Raw genomic sequence first — 19,215 nt, forward strand, 5'->3', positions numbered from 1 at the left:
GCCCCCAAATATATAAAATAACCATTGAAGTTACTGGAGAGTAACCCTTGCAAGCATGACTTGAGTGGTTACCATCTTTGAAAGAAGCTGAATTAGCTGTACATTTACCTTGGCTTTTGCCTGAGGGGATTTGTGGTGTTGGAGAACAGGGCACAGGTAGAAAGAAGGTGATAGTTTTACTGGATTGAGGAGATAGCAGTCAGACTTCAGAGTTGACAAGATAGCTGGGATAGAGGGGTAATATATCAGAGAGGAGAGAACTGAATTCAAATATCTGCATACAAACTCCCTTAAGAGTGTTGGCTGATTTCTAAGCTGGGCATGTACAGGACAATACGCTAAGAAACACAGCAGAAAACATCAGCTGAGATGCTAAGGAAGTGAGCCTAGATTTTGACAGTTGCACAGAAGACAATAATTGGAGTTCAAGCTCTGCTGAAATGAAGAGGCCTTGGTAAACACACTGGGCTTTCAGTTGCAGACCCAGAAGACCTATGCCTTGGGAATAAGAATGATGCTCTAGGAGAAAGGACAAAACTAAAATAGGTTATCCCCTACAAAACTCAAAACCAATCCTTGATAAATCAAAGTGGTACTTCCTGCCTAGTTGAAGAAGAAACCTAACACTTATTAGAGACAGATAATATTATCCAGAACCTTTAAAATTTTCATCCACAATGTCCAGCATTAAACTTAAAAATCACAAGGCATCCTAAAAACAGGATAAAAGGTCTGGAAACCAGTAAAAAGAGGCAAAAGAATGAGAACCATAGGATCAGATATTGGAGTTTTCAAACAAGGATTTTAAAATAATTATGATTACTATGTTGAAGAAAATAAAAAGTTGGAGAATTTTGTCAGAGAACTGGACTTTCTGTTTTTAAAAATTAGAGTCATATAAAATTTTAGAACAGAAAAAGTAATATAACAAATTAATGATTCACAGATGTGTTTAGTAGGAGATTATACACAGAAGAACACTCCAGCCAAAAACTTTCTCTTTTTTTCCCAGTTGTGTTGAGATATAATTCACATGCAACTCTGTATAAAGTTAAGGTATACAACATAATGATTTGATACATGAATATACAGTATGGTGAAATGATTACCACAATAAATTCAGTTAATACCCATCACCTGACAACTTTTTCTTGCGACAAGAAATTTTAAGCTTCACTCTCTCAGAAACTTTCAAATATACACTGTAGTATCATTAACTACAGCAACCATAAGACTTTCTGAGCACACTACCCTTCCAGCAGTTCCCTATCCCTGTCTGTGACATAAATTAACCACGGGTCTTCTCCACATCATAGACCTAAACAAGTCATGTTATCATTTCTGACTTAGGGAGTTTATTCCACTCTGGTATTTCCCTCTTTGAAAAGTTCCCAGGTGAGTTTAAGCATCCTGAGATCCTTCAGAGATCTGTCAGGGAATTTCTAACCACCTCTGCACCTCCATCTCCCTCCTTTTCACTCAAAAATCAACTGCTTGAGCTTAGCCCATAAGTGTGGGTGGGCAGGAAGCAGGCCACAGACTTAATTCTTAACTCATTCTCCATTCCTCTTGCTCCATTCCCTCCCACAAGACAAGGAATCTCCGTATCACATCATACATCTTTCTTTATTCTGTGGTTAACTTTCACATCGATTGACCTGAAATGGGCACACAGGCCTGTTTTAGAAATTAACAACTGAACATTGTTTTCTTTGGTCTAGGATGCCTCATTTCTTCTCATTGAAGCAATGGTATAAGAATTACTGAGATGATAAAATATGTTGCAGCAAGTAATATAGCAAGAATGGCTGGGAGTGTAAAATATATTTCAAAATATTTTCCTGCCACACCTGGGTGTGTGCTTGAATAGGCCATTTTTGACAAAAGGTGAAACCCACAAGGGTTGTGATAAAGTAATGTAGGTGGTCGCTGTTTGGCTACTCCTGAGTTGTCTGCTTTTTTTTCCCCCCCCTTTCTCATGTGAGGTCTTTAAACTGAGGGAAGAGCTGAGTTACATAGGGTATTTGAATCATGCATCAATGCGATATTAAGGCAAAAAGCAAGATTGCTCCTTGGGCTGTGATCTCTATCTGAGATATGCTTACATGATGTCCTTTATTCATTTTGTGAAACGAGAAGTTGTTTATGTAATTCATCGTAAAATAAGATGTTTTTACATATATTACAACAAGACTCAGACTGATGGAATCTAAATTATTGCGGTAGAAATCTATGAGCTTATGGTTTTCTTTTGGAAAGAAAAGTTTGCTATCTAATATTAGTCTGCTATCTAATATTAAAAAGTTTGGCCAACAGAACCAACTGAGGTTGGGTGGATGGAGGTTATGGGGAATCTCCAACATGAGGTTGGGTGGGTGAAAGTTATGGGGAATCTCTTCCAAAGGAGGCATCCAGGTAACCTATTTATGATGACTTACTGTTATCATAACATGAATACCTTTTAACTTTCACTCTGAGTGATGACACATTTACGTCTCCTGTCTTGTTTTGTTTATTTAGGTAGCATTAAATCTAGAAAAATCGAATCCTCAGTGGCACGTATCGTACACGGTGAAGGTTTTAAGACTGTTGCGGCAACATGCTATGAAACAGTAACAGCCATGACCAACCTGGCCATAGTAAACTGTCAAATTCATGGAAGAAATGCACTGAATCTTAAGGTATACTACATCTTCTCAATGGCAATTTCCTGTTGTATTATCGGTCATTTTTGTTTTAGGTTTCCTAACTTAGGTTATTCTCCACGGTATTGAAGGAACAACATAAAATGGTGGTGGTTGAGGGAGTGATGGAGTTGTATAGTAACAAAACTTTTGTGTGCTATTGAAGTTAACTTGGTAGCAATCCAAACTAGATGTTTTAAATTTAGGATGCCGATCGTAATCTTCATGGTAACCACTCCTAAGAAACTATCTTAAAAATGTACACGAAAGGGAATGAGAAAGGAATCAATATGACAGATTACAAAAAATTAAACACCAAGGAGGCAGTAATGTAGTAAACGAGGAATAACAACAACAACAAAAATTCCAGAAAAGGCAAAACTATGGTGACAGTAAATATATCAGTGGTTGTAAGGGATTTTGGAGGGAGGGAGGGAAGGATGAATAGGAGGAGCACAGGGGATTTTTAGGGCAGTGAAATTATTCTGTATGATACTGTCATAATGGATACATTTCATTATACATCTGTCAAGACCCATAGAATATACAACACAAAGTCTGAACTCTAACATAAATTACGGATTTATGTTGATAATGATGTGCTAATGTTAGTCCATTGATTGTGACAAATATACTGGTGTGTGAGATGTTGATGTCAGGAGATGTACTGGGTATGTGTGGGGAAGGGGTATGTGGAAAAGAAAGGTCTCAAATCAGTAACCTAACTTTGTACTTTAAGGAACTTGAATAAAAGAGCAAACTACACCCAAAATTAGCAGAAAGAAGGAAATAAAGATTAGAACAGAGATAAATGAAACAGAGGATAGAAAAGCAATAGAGAGAATCAATGAAACCAAAAGTTAGTTCTTTGAAAAGATTGACAAAGTTGACCTTTAGCTAGACTAAGAAAAAAAAGAGAGAAGATACAAATAAATAAAATCAGAAATGAAAATGGAAACATTACTACTGGCTTCACAGAAGCAGAAAGGATTATAAGAGAATACTATGAACAATTGCATGCCTGCAAATTAAATATCCTAGATGAAATGAAACATTTTCTAGAAAAACATAAATTACCAAAACTGACTCAACAACAAATAGAAATTTGAGCAGACCTATAAAAAGTAAAGAGATTGAAGAAATAATCAAAACCTCCCAACAAAGAACAGTGCAGGACCAGATAGCTTCATGGGTGAGTTCTGCTAATCGTTTAAAGAAAAAGGAACATATATACTTCTCTAAATCTTCCAGAAAATAAAAGAGGAAGGAACACCACCCAATTCCACTGTTGTGCTGGTGGAGCGGGGGGAATCCCACATCACCCAACAGTTCTTGGACACCAGCTGGGTGTTCTACAATTCAACTCAATTCTGACACTATCTACCCAGAGATAACATCAGATTCCACAGGTAAAGTGCTCAGTCCCATAAGACTGCTCTACACTTCAGACGCCAATCACAAGCCCAGGTGGTTACCTGTGATTCTGACCAACCAGCTACAGAATGGAGGTACCAAGGACCCCCTCCAACTCAGGATGCCAATCACAAGTTGTTACCTATACTTCTGATCGACTGGCTATAAATCAGAAATTCCCACGACCCCCTCCTGATTAATTCGCTAGAGTGGCTCACAGCACTCAGGAAAGCTACTTACTTACTTGATTACTGGTTTATTGCAAAGGATATTAAGGGATGTGAATCAACAGTTAGATGAAGAAAAACATAGGACATGGTATGAGGAAAGGGTGTGGAGATCCCACACTCTCTCCAGGTGCTACTCTCCCCAAATCTCCACGTGTTCACCGACCTGGAAGCTCTCCAAATCCTGTCCTTCTGGTTTTTATGGAGGTCTCATTAATAGTATAATTGATTAAATCATTGGCCACTGCTGATTGAGCTCAGTCTTCAATCCCTTTCTCTCTTCAGAGGTGAGGGGATTGAAAGTTCCAACCTTCTAATCACATGGTTGGTTCTTCTGACACCCAGCTCCCATTCTAAGGAGCTTTTTCAAAAGTCACCTCACCAACATAAATCCAGTTGTGGTGGAAAGGGGTTTGTTATGAATAACAAGACACCCATTTCGCCTTTATGGTTCTGAAGCAATTTCAGGAACTGAAGATAAGAGAATAAGTATTATGACAAAAGATGCTCCCATTGCTCTTATTGTTCTGGAAATTCCAGGGGTTTTGGGAGCTGGTAGTGAGGAACCATGGATAAAGTCCAACTATATATGAGAAATATATTTTGGTCATTCAGATGACCAAATATATTTTTTAACAAGTAAAGATATCAACAACATATAACACATTTTATGCTATCAGTATAACCCAGATATCAAGGGAAGATACAGACACCACAGGAAAACTACAGATCAATATCCTTTGTTAATTAATTAATAAAATTGCTAAATCCATGATATGATTAAGAAAAAAAGAAACTCTAAATACCAAATTCAAAATTTAAAAAGGGGAAATCACATTTCCTACAGACATTAAAATAGAAAATAATGAAATAATAAGAACAACATTTTCCCAATAAATGCAACAACTGTGATGAAACGGAAAAATTTTTTGAAAAACACAACTTGCTGAAACAGGCACAACAAGGACTAGAACATCAGAATAGTCCTGCACCTGTAAAAACCTAATTGAAATTTTAATTAAGAGCCTTCCCACAGAGAAAGCTCCAGGCACAAACAACCTCACTGGTGATTCTATCAAACAATGAAGAAGGAAATAATATCAGTTTAGGCTAACTCCTTCAGAAATCAGATGAGGAAGAACACTTGCTAACTCATTTTTTGATGCTTGTGTAACTCTCCTACTATCTCTTCAGATATTGCTCCTGTCTCATTCCTTTTGTCCTCTTCTTATCAGTCTCCAGCTGCATGTATCTTAGGCCTTTTCATCCTGTCCCATATATCCCTTACTCTCTTCCTGTATCCTTTTTACTCTCTGTGCTTTATTCTGAGCATTTTCTTCTTACCTAAATTCTGGTTCATTCATTCTCTTTTCAGCTTTGTGAAATCTGCTATTAAACCCTTTATCAAGTCCTTAATTTTGGTTGTTTTATTTTATAATCTAATTTCTTTGAACTTTAAATTCTTTATCTTATAGTTTGATTTTTCGAGCCTATTAATCACAGTTAACTTTTTTTTTTTTAACACATCTGATGTATCCAAAATATGGACCTTCCGTGGGCCTATTTCTATTGTCTATCATTTCTCTTGATTTTTGTCCAAGTATTATCTTTTTGCATGTCTTTTTATTTTTGATTGCATGATAGATGGTGTGTAGAAATAATTTGAGGCCCTAGATAATGTTATCTTCTTCCAAAAATTTTTTATTGTTGCTTCTGACAGGCAAAGAGGCTAGGGGATGTTCATCTTAATCTAATCAAAATCAGCTGGTTTAGTGCTGGACTTTAATTTTTGTAGAGATTTCCTGTTAAACTTCTTTCCTAAGGCTGTAGCCTTTTAGCCACCTCATATCAAGTCTGAAGTCCCTTCTCCTTGGGAAGCCCTGAATTCCAATTTTTGTCTCCCTAGCCCTGTGAGACTGGCTATAGTTCACCACCACAGCTTTGGATTAGGCAAATGACTTTTGGAGAAAAATAGTGTTGAGTCCCAAAGTGAATTACTTTAAATCAGAGGTTGGCAAGGTTTTTCTGTAAAGGGACAGATAAGTAAAATTTTAGACTTTGAGGTCTACATGGTCTCAGTCACAACTACTCAACTCTGTTGTGTAGTACAAGAACAGCCATATTACAACACCCAAACTTAGAGCGTGGCTGTGTTCCAATAAAACTTTATTTAGAGAAACAGGTGGCAGACTGTAGCTCACTGATTCCTGCTTTAAATTGAGGAAGAGTATATCTTCTAAAGAGTTAAACAGAGCTAGTCAAGAGAAACATCTACTTACACAGTCATCAATATTATTTTAAAAGAATATTTGACTCCAGAGTAGAATCCTGAGCTCTGTGGGGGTGATATAAAAGAATTAAAAGTCATAATTTCTAATCTATCTCATGGACTTATTAAGGAAACAGATTTTACATGAATAGAATTTACACAAAACAAATGTACTGATTAATTTAATACAGACTCAGTGCATCAATGCTTAAAGGTTGCTAGAGCAATTCAAGAGATTGAGAAAGCCTCCACTTTCTTGGTGTTGTCTAATTCTTCACATCCTTATCATGGTAACTGCAGCAAACAGGTTTTATGATGGGATGGTAAAAGAGAGATCCAGCGTACCTATGCTGGGAAGACCTCATAGTATATCCACAGTGAAGGTCCCTGGGATTCCATGAGGCAATAAGAAGGTCCTGGATAGTCACTCATTCAGCCAATATTTATTAATAACCCACTATGTACCCAGTGGTAAACTATGTATCTCATTATGTATCAGTGTGCAAAACAGACAAAAAAAACCTATTTCATGCAGCTTATACTTTAGTGGGATGAGATCATACATACATACATACATACATTTATATATAGTCTGTCCTCTGGTGATAAGAGTTATGAAGAAAAATAAAGCAAGTGGAGGGGACAGAGAGCCATCAATGGGGCATTGGTTTGAGAGGTTGCTATTTGTGATAGGATGTGATGACTTATGAGCAGACAGCTGCCTATAAGCAAGCTGTGAATGAAGTGAGAAGATACTTCATGGGAATAGATGGGGGAAGAGCTTTCCAGGCAGAAGAAAATGTAAAGGCACTAGTTATCTGAGCACACTTAGTGGAATGATTACAGACTGTGACAGACACCTTCCTGCTACATAATTTAGTGTACTACTAGTTATGCCGAGAAGAGATGAATGTTTAGTGACAGGAAGAAAGAACACCTACTCTTCTATAGGTGTTTATGTCTACCAACATCTAGACATTTACAAATATTGATACTTTAATAAGAGGTCAGTCTTGAAACCAGTACTGTCAATTCTAAGATTCTTTAGCCATGAACCTTATCTCTCTCATACAGTGCATGCCATAACCTAATGCATTGGTAGCAATGCCTCCCTTCCCTATAAGCTGAGGTTTGATCCTTCAGCATTAGAGTTCCTTGGTTCATTCAGTTGAACACTACTGATTCTATGATCTTTAAGAAACAAATGTACCAACTTTCCTGGAGCATTAAAGATACTCGGGACACTAAGCATGTCTTGGTCAATTTGGGCTGCTATGACAAAATGCCATAGAGTGGCTTAAACAACGGACATTTATTTGTCACAGTTCTGGTGGCTGGGAAGTCTGAGACTGAGGTGTCAGCCAATTTGGTTCCTGGTGAGCGCTCTCTTTTTCACAGCTGACTTTTTGCCGTATCCTCACATGCGGAGAGAATGAGTCTCTGGTCCACTGTTCTTCTTATAAAGACACCGATTCCATCATGAGGGCTCCATCCTTAAGACTTCATCTAACCCAAATTACTTCCCAAAGACTTCACTTCTAAATGCCATCATGTTGGGGATTAGAGCTTCAACAAATGAATTTTGGGGGAACACGAACATTTAGTCCATAACAAAGGCATATGTTTTCCTCAATCAGAAATTGGCATATTTAAGCAAGAAATTTTAAGAAGATGTTAGATTAATAGAAAGACAACAGAGAAATAGAAGTAGAGACATGAAAAAAAGAGGGGGTATAAATATAAAATATATTTAATTACTTATTTCAGCATGTAGTGGACAGTCAATAAATGTTTGCTTGTTATTAACTGAAATAATGCCTTTCACACATGTAACACTATATTTATTACATATGTAAATACTTAGTTTTTCTATTTTGTTTCTTTACATATTTAAGAAATTATTATCATGAAAGACTAAAATAAATGAATGGAAGATTATTATAGGCTTGTTATTAGGTCAAACATTGTCATTTAGATTGTGCTCTTTTTTTAAACACTTGTATAAAATATTTTGTGCATGGTAAATAATTAATTCTTATCTCTTGTCACTTTCTTTTAGGGCTTTTTTCTCCTGAATTGTCCAGACCTAACACCTTTGGCTTTCCAATTGATATATCTTAATTTATCATATAATAACATCTGTTACTTTCCCACAGAAGTGAGTCCATTTTTATTATTGTATATATTGTCATAATTTCTTATTATTAATAATAATTATAATTTAAAAATAGACACTTATGATACCCTGGAGTTACTATAAATAAATATATTTTGGATTGCATCCTAAAAGGCTTATTTTTAGAAGTACCAAAAGTATAGTACATTTTTCTTAGCAAGTCCCATGACACAATCCTCAAAGACTGTGTTATGATCAGGCTCTCAAATATGTTCTCATAATTGTACAATGTATATAAAATTATTTATTTTTCTGATTCTGAATAAAACGTAAGATATACTTTATCCACGTTAATTGGAAGCTTTAAAGGCAATGTTTAGTGACAAGGTAATATGATGTTGTAACAAGTTTTAATTACAATAGGCTGAAATAGGATATTCTGCTTAATAAAACATACCAAGGATAATCAGATATGGGATGAGATGATTCAATGTCATTATATAAACAAGTCATTATAAGTAATTAGGACAGATTATGTTTTCAGTGTCTTTAGTCATTGTTTCATTGGTCACGGGGTGTTTTGTTGTTTTGTGAATTGATTTCCAGAGTATTAACTTTTAATGAACTGATTTCTAGCAAATTGACTTGCTTTCTATTTCAAACATGTAGTATTGGAAACATATATTTTCCATAATTTCTATAATATTGTGTTTTTATTTTCACTAGAAGAGTTATTTGTTCTTTTCTAGTATATCACACTAGTTTTATTAATTTGACTAAGACAAATTGACAAGAATTCCCAAGGAATATAGGGATCTTAGTTCTTCACATTAATTTTAACCTTTCTTCTAAACAGTCATACATGAGACTTGTGCATCTGCCAAAGAATACTCTAACCACTCAAGCAGAATGTATAACCATATGGGAGATTTTCAGGTGTAAAATATAAAGCGCTCATTTTTAAAGTGATAGAAATAAGCAGAACTTGCCATTAAAATGCAGATCAGTGTTGTACAGCTATAGATAAAATGTTCCAATGAAAATGGCAATATCCAGGCTTGGAAGGGCCGTACTAGGGGTAGGCAAATGATGCCAAGTTATTAGCATAGTGTAAGTGAAATGAATAGAAGACTAGAGGCTGGCATACATGTGGTGATTGGACAAGTTTCATGGAAAATTCAAGATGGTAGACTCTGGCAGAGACAGAGCCTACTGAAATAGTTTAGGACAGGAAAAGGTAGAAGCAGAAATGGTAAATATAACAAACCATATAAATATATACTTGGTCTCCTTTCTTCTCTTAGCTTCTTTAAAAGACACAAAATCATGTACAATAGTAATTAATTATAATAATGTATTGTTAGGTTTGAAACATATACAGATGTAATATGTATAACAATTATAGTACAAAAAAGGAAGAGGGAATAGAGCTATCTAGGAACAACATCTCCATATCTCACTGGAATTAAGTTAGTGTAAATCTGAAGTAGATTCTGGTAAGTCAAGGTGTATATTACAACCCCTAAAGCAATCACTAAGAAAATAACTGAAGAGAATACAGTGGGAAAAAAATCATTAAAGTAATTAAAATGTTATACTAGAAAATATCCAGTTGATGCAAAAGAAGCCAGTAAAGGAGGAACAAAAATGACATAACATTTAGAAAACTATAAGTAAAATTGTGATGTAAATCCAACCATGTCAATAATAACATTAAATGTTAATACATGAAACAATCCAATAAAAAAATAGTTTGTCAGCCTCAGTGAGTCTGTCTAAAGGAGATACACTTAAGAGTGAAAGATACAAAGAGGTTAAAAGTAAAAGTATAGGAAAAGATATATCATGCAAATAGCAATCATAAGAAAGCTGGAGTGACTATACCAATATCAGACAAAATAAATTTTAAAACAAAAAATGTCACTAGAGATAAAGAGGGACATTTTGTCAATCTTTCAGGATGCTGTAACAACTGTAAACATTTAGGTACTTAACAACAGAGCCTCAGAATACATGAAGCAAAAACTGAAAGAACTGAGGGAAGAAATAGAGAATTCAAAAATAATAGTTGGACACTTCAATACCCCACTTTCAATAACACACAGATCAACTAGACAGAAAATGAAACGTGAAATGGAAGACATGAACAACATTACAAACCAATAAGACCTAACAGACATTTATGGGACACTCCAACCAAAAGTAGCAGAATACATAATTCTCAAATTCACGTGGAACATTTTCCAGAAGAGACCATAGGTTAGTCTACAAAAAATTTAAAATAAATAAATTTTAAAAAATTGAAAGTCACAGAAAGTATATTTTTGGGCCACAATGAAATGTAATTAGAAATCAGTAGCTGAAAGAAATTTGGAAATAAATGGAAATTAAGCAACACACTCTTAAATAACCAATGAGTCAATGAAGAAATCAAAAGGGAAATTAAAAATTACTTTGAAATAAATAAAAAGCAAAACACAACAATCCAAAACTTATGGGATGCATCTACATCAGTACTCAGAGGGAAATTTATAGCTATCATTTACTATATTAAAAAGGAAAAAATCGAAACTTAACATTCCATCTTAAGCCACAAGAGAAAAAGAGCTAAATAAATCTAAAGAAAGAATAAGGAAGGACATAATAAAAATTAGTGAAACAGGGAATAGAAAAACAATGAAGAAAAATCAGCAAAACCTAAAACTGTTACTTTGAAAAGATCAACAAAATTGACTAACCTGACATAAACTGACCAAGAAAAAATGAAGATTCAAGTTACTAATATTAGGAGTGAAGGATGGGATATCATACCAACCTTACAGAAATTTTTTTAAAAGATTTTAAGAGAATACTACAAATAACTGTATACCAGCCAACTAGATAATGTAGATGAAGTGGACACATATTTAGGAAGACACAAGAATGGAGTCAAGAATAAATAGAAAACCTGAATGGTTCTATAAAAAAAGAAAGATTTTCAGTAGTAATTTTAAAACTTTCCTCAAAGGAAAGTCCACGATCAGATAGCTCCATTGGCGAATTCTGCCAGATGTCTTAAAAAGAATTAACACCAATCCTTTACAAACTCTTATGAAAAATTGGAGAAAACATTCTCATTCAAACTATTAAACCAGTAATACCCTGATACCAAAACTAGACAAAGATATGGAAAGAAAAGCAAACTACAGAACAATAGCTCATGAATATAGATGCAATAATCCTCAACAAAATGCTAGTAAACCAAATTCAGCAACATATAAAGAGGATTTTCCACCATAACCAAGTGAGATCTATTCCAGGAATGCAAGGTTGGTTAAACATACAAAAATCAATCAATGTGATTCCACATTAATATAGTGAAGGGTTTAAAAAAACTATACAATTATATCAACAGAGACAGAAAAATCATTTTACAAAATCCAACATCCTTTCATGACAAAAAATTCAACATCTATGAATAGAAGGGGGGCCTCCTCAACTTGATAAAGGGCATCTACAAAAAACCCACAGCCAATACCATACTTAATGGTGAAAAACTGAAAATTTTCTTCCTAAGATCAGGAACAAGATGAAGATGTCTACTCGTGTCACGGTGTATTGTACTGGAGTTTCTAGCCCAGATAATTAGATAAGAAAAAGAAGTAAAAGGCATTCGCATTAAAAAGGAAGGAGTTTAAACTATCTTTTGTTGTAGCTGATATGGTCTTATATACAGAAATCCTAAGGCATTCACTAAAAACTATTAGAACTAATGAGCGAGTTAATCAAGGGTGCAGTGTACAAGATCAATATACAAAAATCTATTGTATTTCTACATACTAGCAACAAACAATTCTGACAATAAAATTAATAAAGCAAATCTACTTACACAAAAAAGAAGAAAATACTTAGGAGTAAGTTTAACAAAAGCACAAAACTTATACTGTGAAAACTACAGAGCATTGTTAAAAGAAATTAAAGAAGACATAATTATATGACAAGACATCCCATGTTCATGGATCTGAAAACTTAATATTGTTAAGATGGCAATACTTGCAAATTGATCTACAGATTCACTGCACTCTCTATGAAAATTACAACTTGCCTTTTTTTCAGAATTTGACAGGCTGATCCTAAAGTTCATATGGAATTGCAAGGGGTTCCAAATAGCCAAAACAATCTTGAAAAGAAAAAACAAACTTGGAGGACTTAACCTTTCTGATGGCAAGAATAAGCATGCTCTACTCCACCAATTTTAAATCTTCATGATATAAAAAGTTTTAATTTAATGTTAAAGAGAGCTAATGTAAAAGCTTGTTAAGATTCATTAGAGAGCAAGAAATATATAAATCAAACAAAAATTGTGGATTTAAATGGCATACTCTATTTTTAAATTTCATATGAAAAATCAGTATTTACAAATTTCTTTGATATCAGAGTGAATCAAGCTGGCTATGATATCAGACACCCCACTGATTGCTAAGGTTAATTCCACTTATTTTCTTGATTCTGCAGGTATCTCCTACATTCCTCATTCTTGACATGGTTGCCTCTTATGAAACCGTGAGCTTGATCAAACAGGATGATTTTCCCATTTAGAAAAGGAACATTCTTGAGTCAAGGGTATATGAGTACAGCAGTTGCACTATCTTACCATATCATACATATGAATGCTGGTTAGTTACTTTCAAGGTTTACCAAAGGTATTTATTGAGATATATGACACAGCCAATTAGTGTTACCATACTGATTTGACTGCATTAGTTCAAAGGGTTTATAAAATGTAAAAAATAAGGATTCGCATACTTTAGTATTCTACTCATGCTTATTTCTCTTTTCCATTCTTTAGATATTTTGTCTTAAAAATTTACAAATACTGAATCTGAGAAATAATCCTATCAAAAAAATCCCTTCTACAATTCGACAACTTAAGTTCCTTAGAACTTTCAACATCGCCTTTAATTTGATTACTACGCTTCCACCTGGGTAAGGTTGATAGTCTGAGATTATAAACACAGAAAATAAAGAGCATATAATTTAGAAAAGGATCAATTTCCCTTCTGAAAGCAGCTAGCTACTTTTTAGCCATTTGATAATTTTTATTCAGTTCCAATTAGCTGATTTGCTTCTAATTATTGTGTTAAAAAAAAAAGAAAACCTACCAGCTACATAGATGGCACTTAATCTGGGGCTAGTAAATACATATCTAGACATCCATTATCTGAGTATGGATTAAATCATATAAAGAAGCTCAGGTGAGAAACTTACACCTATCCCTTGGTAGCCTTTTTAGATATCGAAAGAACTCTGAACTTGGAATTAAGAATTCTAGCCTTGGGACTTCCCTGGTGGCGCAGTGGTTAAGAATCCGCCTGCCAATGCAGGGGACATGGGTTTGGGCCCTGGTCTGGGAAGATCCCACATGCCGTGGAGCAATTAAGCCCGTGCGCCACAACTACTGAGCCTGCGCTCTAGAGCCCGTGAGCCACAACTACTGAAGCACGTGTGCCTAGAGCCCGTGTTCCGCAACAAGAGAAGCCACTGCAATGAGAAGCCCACGCACCACAACAAAGAGTAGCTCCTGCTTAACACAACTAGTGAAAGCCTGCACGCAGCAGTGAAGACCCAATGCAGCCAAAAATAAATAAATAAATAAATAAATTTATTTTTTAAAAAAAGATCGAGAAAAAAAAAGAATTCTAGACTTTTAACTTCAAAGTTGAGAATTATCTATTTGATCTGGAGAAAGACACAACCATTCTAGGCCTCAATTTCCTAATCTATGAACTAATAAATTACCTGTATGATGTCTAAGATCCTTTAAACTCTAATAGGAATGTTGATATCCAGGTATAAAAGAGATGGATTTTTTCCCCACATATGGACTGGTAATTATTTAAGTCTTAATGAAAGTTTTGAACCAAAACCTTAACCAAATGCCAAAACAAGATATCTCTTCCAGTTAGATTTTAACAAATTGAATGTAGGTTAAGGGCAAAAAGTTAAAAGAGCACAGGGACTCTTAAATAGTTGAATAACATTTTGCAAAAGAAGGTTCTTATATTAATTAAGAAAGTGCATCAAAATTCATTTATAAAACTGTTCATCCAGCATTGTTTGTAATTAACAATCCAAGGTCTACATTAATACACTGTAAAACTATTCATTTTGAAAAATTAAAATGTAAAAATTATATCATTTCTGTGTAAAAATGCTTATATACACATCACACATTACACATAAAATGTATTTAAAAGGAAAGAATAAATACTAAGGAAGTAAAGATATTGCATTATGAGTTTTATTTTTGACTCATCTATCTTTCCACAGTAACATAAACTGTACTGTCTTGATTCCCTGCCTTGACACTAGAATCAGCCATTTCTCTTAGGAAACCCTATTTCCTTTCTATTGGAGGATGGTATTTAAAAAACAAGATCTGGGTGCTGAATATTCCCACTGCTACTGGGATGATATTGCTTCTAGACACTCTCAGTGGACAGAGATAGGTAACTTATGTATGTATACTAATCTGTGTGTACACACATATCTATAATTGTTTCTGTGTATACACACACACACATATATATATGTACACACACCTCACTCCCGGAAGTTATGAAGCCATAACTGTAACAAAAGTTAAAAAAAAAAAAGTTCTTATCTTTTTCTCAGTGGATACCAGGAGGAAAATGACATAGAAAATTACTACTTTTAACTAACAGAATCAAAGTTTTGCCTTGTTTTGGTTCAGTTTGATTTAATTAGCCAGCATGTTCTTTGGCAAAGAGAAGCTGTTTGGAATAAAGAACCTAAGAACATACTTGTGAACCCTGAAGTAAGAGCTGATTCTGGAAATGCACAAATTTATTTTCCCATATTGCTATTGATTAAAGATAGGGATTGAATTACTTTGTATCCATATACCTGAAGAACGGGGAGTACTAATTTGATTTCATACTGACTTGGATAAACCACTTAACTTCTTATAGCTTCCATTTTTTCTTTTTTTTTTTACAGTTCTTTTTTTAAAAATATCTTTATTGGAGTATAATTGCTTTACAATGTTGTGTTAGTTTCTGTTGTACAACAAAGTGAATCAGCTATAAGTATACATATATCCCCATAGCCCTTCCCTCTTGAGCCTCCCTCCCATCCTCCCTATCCCACCCCTCTAGGTCATCACAAAGCATGGAGCTGATCTCCCTGTGCTATGCAGCAGCTTCCCACTAGCCGTCCATTCTACATTTGGTTGTGTATATATGTCAATGTTACTCTCTCACTTTGTCCCAGCTTCCCCTTCCCCCCGCCCCCCCCCCACCCATTTCCTACGACTGTGTCTTTATCCCTGCCCTGCCACTAGGTTCATCAGTACCGTTTTTTTAGATTCCATACACGTGTGTTAGTATACGGTATTTGTTTTTCTCTTTCTTACTTCACTCTGTATGACAGACTCTAGGTCCATCCACCTCACTACAAATAACTCAATTTTGTTCCTTTTTATGGCTGAGTAATATTCCATTAATATGTGTGCCACATCTTCTTTATCCGTTCATCTGTCAATGGACACTTAGGTTGCTTCCATGTCCTGGCTATGGTAAATAGTGCTGCAATGAACATTGTGGCACATGTCTCTTTTTGAATTATGGTTTTCTCAGGGTATATGCCCAGTAGTGGGACTGCTGGGTCATATGGTAGTTCTATTTTTAGTTTTTTAAGGAACCTCCATACTGTTCTCCACAGTGGCTGTATCAATTTACATTCCCACCAACAGTGCAAGAGGGTTCCCGTTTCTCCACATCCTCTCCAGCATTTATTGTTTCTAGATTTTTTGATGATGGCCATTCTGACTGGTGTGAGGTGATACCTCATTGTGGTTTTGATTTGCATTTCTCTAATAATTAGTGATGTTGGGCATCTTTTCATGTGTTTGTTGGCAATCTGTATGTCTTTGGAGAAATGTCTATTTAGGTCTTCCACCCGTTTTTGGATTGGGTTGTTTGTTTTTTTGTTATTGAGCTGCATGTGCTATTTGTATATTTTGGAGATTAATCCTTTGTCAGTTGCTTCATTTGCAAATATTTTCTCCCATTCTGAGGGTGTATTTTCATCTTGTTTATGGGTTCCTTTCCTGTGCAAAAGCTTTTAAGTTTCATTAGGTCCCATTTGTTTATTTTTTATTTTATTTCCATTACTCTAGGAGGTGGGTCAAAAAAGATCTTGCTGTGATTTATGTCAAAGAGTGTTCTGCCTATGTTTTCCTCTAAGAGTTTTATAGTGTCTGGCCTTATATTTAGGTCTTTAATCCATTTTGAGTTTATTTTTGTGTATGGTGTTAGGAAGTGTTCTAATTTCATTCTTTTACATGTAGCTGTCCAGTTTTCCCAGCTCCACTTATTGAAGAGGCTATCTTTTCCCCATTGTATATTCTTGCCTCCTTTGTCAAAGACAAGGTGATCGTATGTGTGTGGGTTTATCTCTGGGCTTTCTATCCTGTTCCATTGATCTATATTTCTGTTTTTGTGCCAGTACCATACTGTCTTGATTACTGTAGCTTTGTAGTATAGTCTGAAGTCGGGGAGCCTGATTCCTCCAGCTCTGTTTGTCTTTCTCAAGTTTGCTTTGGCTAGTTGGGGTCTTTTGTGCTTCCATACAAACTGTAAAATTCTTTGTTCTAGTTCTGTGAAAAATGCCATTGGCAATTTGACAGGGATTGCACTGAATCTGTAGATTGCTTTGGGTAGTATAGTCATTTTCACAGTGTTGATTCTTCCAATCCAAGGACATGGTATATCTTTCCATCTGTTTGTATTATCTTTGATTTCTTTCATCAGTGTCTTACAGTTTTCTGCATACAGATTTTTTCCCTCCTTAGGTAGGTTTATTCCTAGGTATTTTATTCTTTTTGAACACTCCCATTTACCATTGCAAGGAATCAAGGTAGCTTCCATTTTTTAAATCTGTAAATAATATTAACAATATTGCTGTGATCCAGTGAAAGACCATTCTAAACTGCCACAAACACATAGTAGGCTCTCAATAAATAATATTTATGTTGCTGTGGTGGTGATTAATGTTATGACATGCAAATATTAATGCTAGCACAATCTTCCAAGCCAACAGCAAGGCTCTAGTTTAAGCATCTCATTGCTCAATGATGTGCTGATAAATAAAACAATGAAATAAATGTAAAACATTCTATACACCCTGAAAATTGTGATAGATTTGTTGCTAGTGGGGTATAGAGTATCAAACCAAACTGAGGCTGTCTAAACAGATTTGCTCTCTAAAATCATATATAGATGAGATAAATTTCAACTCTAGAGCCTATGAAATTTCTTAATTAGCTTTCTCAGTGCTGTCTACAAGCCCAATTAAACATTACAATCAACAGGAATTTATCATCAACAGTGAAAGCCTAGAACCAGACTAGTTTGCTTGTACTGAAGTAATAAGGGAAGATAAAATGACTCTAGAAACTGTCTGAGGCAAGAAAATGAAATAACATAATTTTGAATTAAAAAAATGGAACAGATGGTATTAACATTTTCTTTACAGAGGTGGAAAAAAAGTCTGAGATGAACACTGAACTGAAAAGTTTTTTTTTTTCTTTTCTATTCAATCTCATTAATTTCTCAGAGCAAATGATTTTATATTAACTGGGGTCACCACACCTTTTATTCAATTGTGATTTCGTAAGCACTTTTGATGTGCTAGGCACTGGCCAAAGCACTGGATATACAGAAATGTAAAATAGAATCCTTGGCCTCCACAATGTCATAGTTTAGAAGACAGACATTTATTACACAGTGTGATAAATTCTATGATAGTGGTAAGCAGAGAAGTACAGAAGAGGCAGCTCACCCATTCTGAAAGATGCAGGAAGAGTTCCTTGGAAGAGGTGACATCTAAGCCAAGACTTAAAAAATGGAAGACACTGATCAAAGAGTCAAATTTGGGGGAACTGGAGATATGTGAGAACTGGGCTAATTCAGGGAAATTCAGCAAATAAATTCTGGGCCTGAGGTGAATGCGGGGTAGTGTGAGAGGTGAGTTGGATGAGTAGTCTGGGGACAGATCATGAGGACCATTATAATCCACACTAAAATAGTAGGAAGTTAATGAAATATTGTGCTCATGATGCTTTAGTTAATAATCATGCAAGTAATTTTTCATCCTTTAAGGAAAACAGGAAGGTATTTGAGAAGAGCATTCACAAAGAGGGGAATATTGACTAGGGATTTTGGTAAATGTCATACTTCAATTCCAGTCTCCAAGAAGCAACTCCCACTCCCACCCCCCAGGAGACAGGACTCTGCGTTAGCCTTTGTGTTCTTTGGTTCTTACTTTTAAGTACTTTGTTTAATGGAAAGAAAGACCAAAGATATTTCACCAGGAAAATCTTAATGCAACTGCACTGGGTTGAATGCTGCCCTTCAAAAATTGATGTCCGGGCTTCCCTGGTGGCGCAGTGGTTGAGAATCTGCCTGCTAATGCAGGAGACACGGGTTCGAGCCCTGGTCTGGG

The 19,215-nt window shown here is 35.2% G+C and overlaps 1 protein-coding gene across 1 annotated transcript in view; it reads left to right on the forward strand.

Moving 5' to 3' along the window:
• LRRC63 (leucine rich repeat containing 63) overlaps positions 1 to 19,215 on the forward strand; it is a 45,807-nt gene that overhangs the window by 7,867 nt on the left and 18,725 nt on the right. Inside the window, exons 4-6 of the mRNA XM_007187059.2 lie at positions 2,521 to 2,681; positions 8,653 to 8,751; positions 13,538 to 13,674. Coding sequence (XP_007187121.2) covers positions 2,521 to 2,681; positions 8,653 to 8,751; positions 13,538 to 13,674 — 397 coding nt within the window. The remainder of the gene's footprint in view (positions 1 to 2,520; positions 2,682 to 8,652; positions 8,752 to 13,537; positions 13,675 to 19,215) is intronic.

The sequence above is a fragment of the Balaenoptera acutorostrata genome, chromosome 18 (assembly GCF_949987535.1).
Source record: "Balaenoptera acutorostrata chromosome 18, mBalAcu1.1, whole genome shotgun sequence".
NCBI lineage: Eukaryota > Metazoa > Chordata > Mammalia > Artiodactyla > Balaenopteridae > Balaenoptera > Balaenoptera acutorostrata.